At 41.1% G+C, this 10,872-nt stretch overlaps 1 protein-coding gene across 1 annotated transcript; it reads right to left on the bottom strand.

The window, feature by feature from the left end:
* Positions 1–2: 2 nt before the first annotated feature.
* Positions 3–2,009, bottom strand: snapc5 (small nuclear RNA activating complex, polypeptide 5). Its single transcript, XM_080874154.1, has 4 exons — positions 1,853–2,009; positions 1,309–1,430; positions 1,142–1,222; positions 3–629 (listed from the first exon to the last, which is right to left on the bottom strand). Exons 2-4 carry the CDS (start codon positions 1,396–1,398, stop codon positions 441–443), a joined length of 360 nt encoding a protein of 119 aa, XP_080730280.1. The 5' UTR covers positions 1,399–1,430; positions 1,853–2,009; the 3' UTR covers positions 3–440.
* Positions 2,010–10,872: the final 8,863 nt, after the last annotated feature.

The raw sequence follows: 10,872 nt of genomic DNA, 5'->3' as shown, positions 1-10,872 counted from the left end.
GAAAATGTATGCAAAACATTTATTTTGTGCTTACATAATACAGACATACTATCTCCTTATATGGCCCAGCCATACATTTTCATCAACAGACACATCTCAACATCAGACCTTCTAATTCTCAAAGTGGGTTGATGCTTTCATTCTCCGAAAATACACAATATGTTTAGAAAGCCATGAGTTTCTCATAACACTGCCTCAAAGCATTTCAGCAGCAGATTTCCCACAAAGTTTGACATATGACTAACATGGTGTGAAATCCTGGTGACGTGCCTTAAATCCAGCAAAGGAGGAAATATTGCTAGCACCGGACATTGTTACACTGCTACTTACTCCACCCAAATAAATAAAACGTCTTCAGTGATAATACAAAACAGGTGAACAAATAACAGGCATCTGTTCATGTTCTTCTTCAGTGGTGTAAATACTAACACTGATGGATCTCAGTAATCTTCTTCCTCCTCATCCTCTTCAGGCAAAAATCCGAGTTCGTTGTCATCCTCATCCCCCTCCTCATCTTCCTCCTCATCCTCCTCCTCCTCTTCTTCTTCTTCCATATCATAATCTGCCGCAGCATTCAAGAGGAGTTTGGTTCGATTAATCTCACTTTCATCATCCAGATTAACCTCAACCTGAAACATTCAACAACAAAAAAGAAAAGAATTGATGTTGAACGGTGAAAACTTTACAACCAGTTGTCATAACCAGACACAGACATCATACAACACTTTTGTGCAAAAGTGTGGGGGTGGGGGAAAAATAAGCAAAGAAGAGATTGGGTCAGTGTGAGTCTGTCTGGCTGATGGTGCAATCTCTTGAGACAATATCATCAATTGCTCACTTTAACCATGAAATCAATCATAATCACGTGCAGAAGCAACAAGTTTATGTTTCAGGGAATCCCACTCTGCAGCCTCTGAATTACTGAATTAAAACAAAAAGGACAAATTTCCCAAGACACATATAGTACCTCTCTAAATATAAACTACTGATAAAAAAGTTAGATGCACTCTGACTAAATGACTGTGCTCCCCTTAAGCAAATTACTGCTAGAGAACCACAGTTATTTGGTCTTGTATATGAATGCAAATGACCGATTGTAATAGTCTCCAGTGTTGTGTCCTTTCCTGGTGCAGAGATCTACCTCAGGTTCGGGCGATAAGCGTTGAGAGGTTCCTTCTTCTGTTTGAGCATTAATAATAGACTTCAGGGCCCCCTCTTCAAACTGAAATGCAGAAGAAGCACACAGGACATAAACTACAGGTATGTACACAAATTCCAGCATGCTTGTATTTTGCAGCTTGCACTGACCTTTAACCTGTTCAGTTGGTCCTGTAGCATGACTTTGATTTTTAGAAGAGTCTCCTCTTCCTTCTTTAACTCCTGCAGACGGCTAAGCATATTTGCTGCTGCAGTCAGACCATTCCTCAATACTGAGAGAGAAACCAGACAGCACAAGGATGCTTTACAAAGCTTTTTTTTATTTGATTATTCGCTCTCCGGTACCTTGAGTTTACTGTACTAATTCTATTGCCAACACGTTTGGCCTTTTCTGTCTCATCTTTTAACATTTAATACCACTATATTCAATACACTTAACAACTCAGCAGGTAGTATTAGCTGGTCAAAATATCAATTTTATAGTAGACTACAACAATGCATTAATCGCAGCCAGTTATTAACAGATCGGTATTTAATGTCCGCAACAACACACTGTTTCTGGAAATTTTGTAACATGATTTTGTTATTCCTAGCTAGCCGCTACAAAGAGCACTTTGGAGGCAAAGCGTGTATCCCACATAATAAACAGTTTATGTCCCCAGGTGAGTAACAAAAACAATTTTAAGACAATTACCTCCGTTTATAAATTCAGCCTACAACTCCATACCAACGCCAAAATTGTTGAAACACAGGATAAAGTGCCTCCTGAAGCTTCTTATTTAGGATAGGAAAAGCAGCAGAGATGTTGTGCTACAGCTACGGCTACCGCTACTAGCCAAACTTTGGTTCCTGTGCTGTCATGTCCGGGTTTAATGTGCCTTCACGTCCTGTCGGACAAAACAGTTGTTAAATAAGACTGTCACGGCTTTACTAGATGCAGCAATACCCATCTGTAATTTCACGCTTTTCTTGTTTTTGCTAATTAACTAGATTCAGTTTGATGTTGTTATTTTTGATACTCTATTTGTATTTCTTCCTCTTAAAAGCCAGTAATACAATTTCACATAGGCATTGAAAGGCAGCATTAGCGAAGTGTTGCACATGGTGACATCTTGCGGTAAAGTGGCAGCAACTGCAGCCTTGTCCTTTTTGCTTCCAGAAACCCCAGTGACCAATCTGCTTAGAAGCAAATGAAGGTTTAAGACGGTAAGAAAACCTAGCTGTTTTTGTAACAGCGACTGTATAAACTCCTGTTAACAAACCGCAGCAGTGGTTACAGCACCTGGTTATCAGCTGACTTAGTTAATTAAACAGTATCAATGAAATTCTTTGGTACACCAGTTGAAGTGGTCGGTGTCAACTTTACAGCGCCAGGAAGCCTAATATGTAACAAATGTAGCCCACGGTGTTAGTTCCCCTTATAAAACACAAAGGTCATGCTAGTGGGAGACAAACAAGCCTTTAACGGGACGAAGTGAGGCCTATTGCTGCTTGCTGTAAATTTGTCTGTAATGTCACCTTAAGTAAGGTGAGTGACGTTTTAATAACAAAGAGTTTGCTAACATGCTGTAAGAAATTTTGCATGAAGCCAGAAGCTGGGCACTTAAAATCTCTGCTATGCCACAGAGTACATAGGATCACCATGTATGCTGAGGTTGACAGAGACGGAGCACTGCCACAAAGAAAATATTCAGCGATGCAGCACATTATCTGCAAACAAACAAACAAACAAACAAACAAACAAACAAACAAACAAAACAAACTCCAGTACACTGAAAGGGAACAAGAAAAGTAGATGACGAATTCAGTGAAAACACAATAAATTGCAGATGGAGCTCACTGATGTGAACAAGATCTGAAACGGCTCTTAATCAGTCTTCAGAAATGTTTGAAGAGCCCATTAGGGTCTTTATAGGATTTCTTTCTAAGTCCATCCAGATGTGTGTGTTGATAATCACAGCACAGGCACCAATATGGAGCTCAGCCAAAAGCAGAAGACATACAGTACCTCTCTGTTCACACACGTCAAAACAGGAAAATTAAGAATTTCCTAATTATCCTTCATATATTAAAACTTGGCTAGTTTTTGCCATTAGTTCAACAGTTTTTTCTTCTTAGCAACATAGAGATCAGGAATCAGGGTTATAGCTGGATAACATCACCATGGTAAGAAAGGATGGGTGAACTCACTGTGTAGTCACACACAATATATATAATATACACAGAGTGACACATTAAAGGAAAAACCTGAACCATCGACTCCTACGGTGAGAGGGTCATTTGGCTCTGGAAGCTTCTCTCTAGCAATATATACCCAATTGCCACTTTATTAGGTACACCTTGCAAGTACCAGAATGGACTTCCTTTTGCCTGAAGAACCAGCTTAAATCTTTGTGGCTTAGATATAACAAGGTGCTGGAAACATTTCAGTACATTGTTACACCTTGTTGTTTTCATGTTAATATGCACCAAAATGCTGCAGCGTTATCGTATGCACATCCATGATGTGCTCTATTGGACTGAGATAGTGAGTTTGGAGACCATTTGAATACAGTGAACTTCCTGTGATGTTGGTCATAAAGCGATAGATGTAGTCAGCAACAACAAATAATCCCCACACTTGCTTGCCACACGTGCTTTTATGTTCTTTGCGTCAAATTGTGATTATGGTTCAACATGTTCATATGGAGATGCTCTTTTCCATAACTTAGATGAGTTAGTCTTGCCTTCCTATTAGCTACAAGCAGTCTTCCCCATTCTGATGCTTGATTTGTAGTTAAGCAGGTTGTTTTGACCATGTCTACAAGCCTAAAGTTGCAGCCATTGGCTGAATAGATATTTATATTAACAAGCAGTTGAACAGGTGTGTCTAACAAAGTGACTGACGAGTACAGATCTGTACTGTGCTTTTCTAAAAACATAAACAAGATCTGTGGAATTATTTTACCATTGCAACTAAAATGCAATGATTGCATCCTGCAGCTTCATTGCATTCAAAATTTCCAAAAGTAAAATAAAACACACTAATATCTCATCTCTTTTTTTCTTTTTTTTTAAAGAAATGGATGAAAAACACTATATAACCAGAATCTTCAAAGACATGAAAGCTCTCAGGTCTTTGCACTGAAATAAGTTAAAAGGTTCTGTTTCATTAATCTTGTGTTGGCCAGCTAACGGATTAATTGACAGTACTGTACATGTGCTGTGTTTGTATGAGGCCATGTACAAGAACATTATTGTTTTATGAGCCAAGCACATGGGAAGCTTTGGGAGGCAGAAATTGGAGCTCCATGTCAGCACAGTTGTGACCTTGGGGATTTGGGGGTCATATGAATAGGTGCTCTGAGGTGTGTGCCCCAATATTGCAGCTGCCAGCCTCCCAGCACACGCACAAGACGCCTGCTGTGGCATGAGAATTTTACTTGGAGCAGGTTTCATCAACTCTGAGGTGGCTAATGCTGGACAGTTATCACTCTGCTCCTTGTGAGAGACAGTTGTTTTCTCCTTGTCATCACACAGACCGTATTGCAGCTACATTGCAATTTCTCCCCAGTCAAAGCGCTTCTTGGCAGGGCTTGGGTCCTAGTGCTGAGGCGTTGGTGGCAGCTGAGGCTGGGGCTCAGACTCCATGCATGCTGCTGCCAGTGGTGGTCTGCTATGCCTATGCAGCATTTGAAGGTGCTCCCACTGTCTGTGGAATGCAGCGCTGGGCATTTTGGAAGAGGGGCCCTCGAAAAGGGAGAGGAGGAAAAGGGGCGGGAAACTTAGAAAGAAAGACGAGGGGAGGTGACCTTTGAACAGTGCCACCAGGAAATTATGACTCAATTTTCAACTGGGGGAGTGAAATAGAGAAGGTATATGCCAGTTCCCTGAAATGAGCACTTCTTACTGGTCCTCTATCATGTGGGCCATTTCAGGGTTTTGTTTTTTGCAATCAGGAGTGAAGATCAAGAAATGTTGAGCTGGGAGATCAAGGTTTATAAGGCTTTTAGCTTTTAGCAAGCAGGGACACTCCATTATTTGAAATCTGTTGGTGGTTCTTTTTCTTCTTTTATTGTCAGATTCAAGGCCTTATTAATAGTCTGGGAAACAGTGCGGATTGATTAATCTGGGCTGGGAATGAATAGAACTTGATGTAGTTAGTTCAAAAAACACCACCCTTTTCTCAGGTTTTTAATGGCAGAAGCTAACATGCAATGCAGGAACAGATCTGGTGGTGGTGGTGGTGGTGTGTGTGTGTGTGTGGGGGGGGGGGGGGGGGGGGGTGTCTTACTTACTTATTTACTGATTGTAAGAGAGCAGTGAAAGGTATGGGAAGCTGATGGGGTTGGTGAGTCACTGTAGAATCACAGCTAAGCAGCACCAGCCCCACGTTCCAAATCATAAAATTTTATTTTTTACTTTTTATCTGCACCTCCTCTCACAATATATGCACTGCTGTGCTACTTTGTCTAAACATTGTGCCATGGTGTTTTTGACCTAATATGTATTGGGACACATTTTTCTTGCATACTAGCATGGCAGTGTGAATACGCCCAAGAGTGTGGATTGCATTGTCTGTCATTTGGTACTGGTCCAGGAACAAGTCTACCAAAGCTTTACTCTTAATTGCTTTTATGTAATAAAGTTGCTTGACTGTAATGCATTGCAGGTCGGGCCATCTATAGAAGATGGAGGGAAAGGTGGGGGTTGTAGCTCTGAGACGTTTCCTCTTCAGCCCAACGGCGACGCAGACATGAGCCCAGCGTGCCTATAAAAAGAAAGGGCTTGCGTATCTGCTGGAGCCTTTGTTTCCAAGGAACTAGCTAAACCTTAACATTTCCTGTTCTGAACTCCCACACACATATTCATGCAGAGTGGCATGCACAAACAGTGGGACAAATCTATTAAAGTGCTTTCGCTGTAATCTGCACAATCTTGTGCACATAAGCAGAGTCTGAAAGACATGGATGCATGCTTTGATGGTGAATAACTGTACTGATAGAGATCCATGTTTCACAAATACACATTACTAAGCTTGAAAAAACAAAACAAAATGCCTACAGAGGTGTAGTCTGCGCATTCAGAAGAAAATATTTCTTCATATTTTATGTAATATCATCACTGTAATAAGCAGCAGCATGTTAGTGAGCGTGTAGAATAAAATGGAGATTTGCCTAAGTTCTTTATGAAACCTTTCAGACTGTGTCAACCACCTCCCAGTGGGCATGCCTGTCACTGAATCAGAGAGAATGATTGATAATACTGTTAATCTCTAGATTAACCGCAACAGTGCGGTATGAGCCACTGTGTGTTTTTTGTCTATCAACACTCGCATGTGTACGTGTAAGTGTATATTTGGGTGCCCTCTGCAGCTTTAATGCTGTCTCCATTTGTCATGCAAGTGTAGTAAAGGCCAAGCTCTATTCCCTTGTCCTGCTGGGAAACTTGATCGTTGTTGCAGTCAGCGTTTTATTATCCGAAGCACTGAAGTTCCAGGAGATAGTCAGTCCTCTATTCTCGACAGTCTTTCTACTCTTGACAGAAAGCATATTTGCTCCATAATCAGGATTGATGTCAGCCCGATTGTGAGGTGTTTGTTGTGCTTTTATGGTTAATCTCATCTTTCCAGAAAAGTGGAACGGCAGCCAATCAAATTGGAAAAGATGTGCAACACACTGTGACACCAGGGAAGTGAAAAAGCAGTTCTGGAGGTCTGGTTCTCAGAGTTTTGCTGGACGTGTGGAACTGAAAAGAGGTTGAAAGTGCTGCCAGATCCTGGACATAAGGCAGTCCAAAATAACCACAGTAAAAGGCTGTTGATTTAGGTTGGGACTAAATGGATTGCGCCTCTTTATGCTGCAGCCCAGGGAATTCCTCAGATCAGGACATGAGGTTTAGGCCCTGATGATGTGGTTTTGTTCGGGGATGGTGGGAGGGAGCTTGGGACCAGGGCTTAGGAGAATGCTTCTGTCACAGCTGAAAATTTTAAACTAATTGACCACCCGTACACAGCATTCCTGTTCCACTAGCCTTTCTCTTGAGACCGACAAAAAACCCCAGAACTCAAGAACACCTCCACCAGACCCACAGACTGTAGTATGATTAATTACATTTTCCCTTCCCAGCCCACCCCTTTCTTTCTTGCTCACTCTCTTGTCTCCTGAGCTTTGTGTATTGGTCTGAGTAGTTAACCTCCCTTGATACTTTAAGTTAAACATCCTTGTAATGTCAGACCAGCCAGAAGGAAATCCATTGTGTTTCTTTTTTCTTTTCTGCTGTCGCTTTTTCTTTTTGTAGTGATTCATTATTTGTAAGTCTAAAGGCTCATTTTTCTCTTTTTGGTGAGCCTTTTCAATCTAAAATATCTCATTGCCTGGCTACAGATGTGGTGAATGATGTTTTGGAGTAGGGTAAAAATAAACAAATCCTTTTGACCTCACTTGCCACAAACCCGGAGAGAAAAATGAAAAGCTTATAAAATAAGACTTACTACTGCACTGGGCAATGGGATGGCTGACACGCTGACGCCAAGGACAAAGGTCAAATGACAACACAAGTTTAGATTACTGCCCTAAGACTGACTGTGCAATCATTACATAGCACCCGCTAGGTAACAGTTTAATAATATTTGCTTGTGTTGGGCTTGTGTCATATTCAAGTTAAATGTTTGGCTGATTTCTTTTGGGGTCAGAGTGTGTTCCCCAGGGTTCATTCTTTTTGTACTAATGAGAAACCAAGCTGTTTTTATCATTGCATATAAAGCAAATATTAACTAGAGGTTTAGGCATTCTTCACATTCTTCATGGAAATATCACGTGACAGGTAAAAGACTTCTGATTTCTGGAATCCTGATTTCCTCCTCACGCTCTCCACTTTAGTCTTGTTTTACTAGATTTTTTAGGCATCACTCTGGGTCTACACACCTGAATCAAATGATTAGGTCATTACCAGGCCTCTGGAGAACTTCAAGACACATAGAGGAGGTCATTTAGCCATTTAAATCAGCTGTGTTGGATCAAGGACACGTCTAAAACCTGCAGGACACCGACCCTTGAGGCCTGGAGTTCCCCCACCTCTGGTCTAAAGACTTGTGATTGATAAGCCATTAGCCAATGGGCATGTAGGCTTATACTCAGACCCTCCCCTTTTCATCAAAAGCAAGCGTGAAAAAAATGGCACTTCATCAATGAGTGGGTGATGTCATCTTTTACACCATCTATTTTTAAAATGCCTAACTTTATAACCTGGTTAAAAAAAATTGGATAATTTCCTCGTTCATAACACCTGTACAGGGGTAAAATTGTTTATTCCCTTGTAACTTTTGTATAACTTTTCTATATTTCTATATTCTAAATACTGCAATTAGGAACATGGCTACATTAGATTGACAGGTGTCTCAAAACAGGCAGCTGTAGCCGATCAGTCTTCCAGGCCTAACCTCTTCTAATTGGAGTCACTGAACTGGAGCTCTCAACTGTGTTTGTACAGTTGGTGCCTTTTGGAGCTTTTTAATAAACCAAAAAGACACTGAGTGGGTGAAACTGGTGAGTGAAATTGCTACACCACTTATCAGGTGTCAGTGAGTAACCCATACAGTTCAATGCATTTTACTAACCAAGATTTCAAGTGCTCATTAATTACTTAGCGCTGCGATGTCTCATCTGCATATGGTCACATCTGGCTTGCAAAAACTAAAATGGGGCGGCAGCCAAAATGCTAATGTTGAGGCCTCAAAATAGGTGACCTCATGGTGGCTGTCTTTTACTAAGTATATGGTAAATCCCCGTACACTTCCATGTTAAAATGATGAACGTTTCTACAGAAATATACTGAAAAAACCCTGATTTAGTCATGATAATTTTTCATTTTGTGTGCCAAGTCCAAAAAAGGCAATAATGAAAAGCTGCCTGTAACCCAACACCCAAAACAAACTCAGATCCAATCACTGGGAGTAATTACTCTGGGAGAGAGGAGAGCGGGGTAAGTCCAGGTAAGTCCTTTAACAAAGATTCCAAAAAGACGCTCCCAAGTTTTCTTGATAATGCAGATGAGATTGCTTACTTGTTGACACCGCAGTGAATACCCTGAAAGGGACAACTGGTTTGTTCTGAAGAAGAAGCTGAGATCATAGGCAGGTGGGCAGGCAGGTGAGGCGAGTCCAACAATAAATTTAAGAAGCCTGTGTTCCCTGCTAATCTGGCATGTGACTATATCCCTCCTTTATATACAGTCTATGACCTGGCATGAAGAACAGGTGCATGGCTAGTGCACCACCTGTACAAAAGCTGAATGATAATGATCTTCATCTTGACCTATATCTCGTCTAATATACGCTTATAGATAAGCAAATATCTATAAGTGTCTGTGAATGTCAACCAATAATAAATAACAAGAAATTTAAGTACAAAAGTTTAAAAGACAGAACTTGAGTCCCTTTCCATAACACCTAAATGATGGTTGGCGAGTATGCTTTAATTTCCTTCTGTGAAGTCTCAGTGCTTCTAATCAGCAGACAAGCCAAAGGCAAGCAACCCATACAAATGGAGGTATAAGGCTGAGCAGGCCCAACACTTACAGGAATGTGTGAACAGTGACAAAACCATGTATTTGCAGGTACTTCCACAAAGAGGTCTAGCACCCTCAGCCCAAGAGCAACCCCAAGAAGGCCACAGCTGTATGTGAACGTTGTGGGGACAGCTCCGTTCACTTTGATCGTTCGACATTTGAGCGTCCCTGATCTCCACAAGCACTGCACGTGTTGTTTGATATTTTGAGTGCACAAACTGAGACATTCCAGACATGTGAACTGCCCATGACAAATGATCACCCTTTGGGTTTTTCAGCTTTCGCATGCTGCGGGTTTTTTGGCATGGTAAAGTTCACCTTGGCCTGAGAGTTTTCCCTTTTCTCCGGCTTCAATGACTGGAGCAGCACCCCATAATGTGGGTAAGTATTGGTGTGGATTGTTATTTTAGAGAAGATATAATTTTATATTAACTTTTTTTTACACCGGACAGCCTGCATTTAGAACATTGACAGGTCTGTGTGTCATTTAGTGGGCTGTTGACTGGATTAAATCAGCTTCAATAACACAGATCCTATGCACAGCACAAAAAACCTTGGAAGTTGGTTTCATTTTAGTTTGAAGCCATAACCCTCTGAGAAGCGAGAAGTGAAAATAACATTTATTACTGCCAGATTAGTCACTGCATATTAGGGGGTGATGTTAGTTTTGATTGGCTTCCAACTCTGCTCCAGTTTCTTCAGTGGTTGCATGAAATATGTCCCGTTTTTCAGTTCACAACTGGAGCCTCGAGGTGTGCTACATCTTTTAAAAGGCGTTATAGAAGCCCATTGATTTCTCCATTTCATTAAACAGGCCTTGCACTGTGCCACAGCTGATGTCATTCTAGTGTTTCCTGTCATTTTCCAAGCAGGCGGTGTTTCACATGCCCTTCTCCAAAGTCTGTCCAGTCAAATCCTCACATGATTGATTCTTATACGCTTCATTTATAGCATTCATCAAATTTCCATTGAATCATGAAACTTTGCCTGACTACTGTCCAAAGTATTCTAGCCGCAGAGAGAGAAATGTTAGGTTCTCTTGGGGCATATTGTAGGTCCCCCATAAACTGATGGCAGTTTGCAAAAGAAAGAGAACAAAAATGTTGGACTAAAGAACGTTTTCCCCCACCAAATGAAAAATTTGTAAATCTTTACATTCTAACGACT

Source organism: Rhamphochromis sp. 'chilingali' (genome assembly GCF_963969265.1).
Source record: "Rhamphochromis sp. 'chilingali' genome assembly, chromosome: 2".
Taxonomy (NCBI): Eukaryota; Metazoa; Chordata; class Actinopteri; order Cichliformes; family Cichlidae; genus Rhamphochromis; species Rhamphochromis sp. 'chilingali'.
This window is presented reverse-complemented; position numbering and strand designations above follow the sequence as displayed.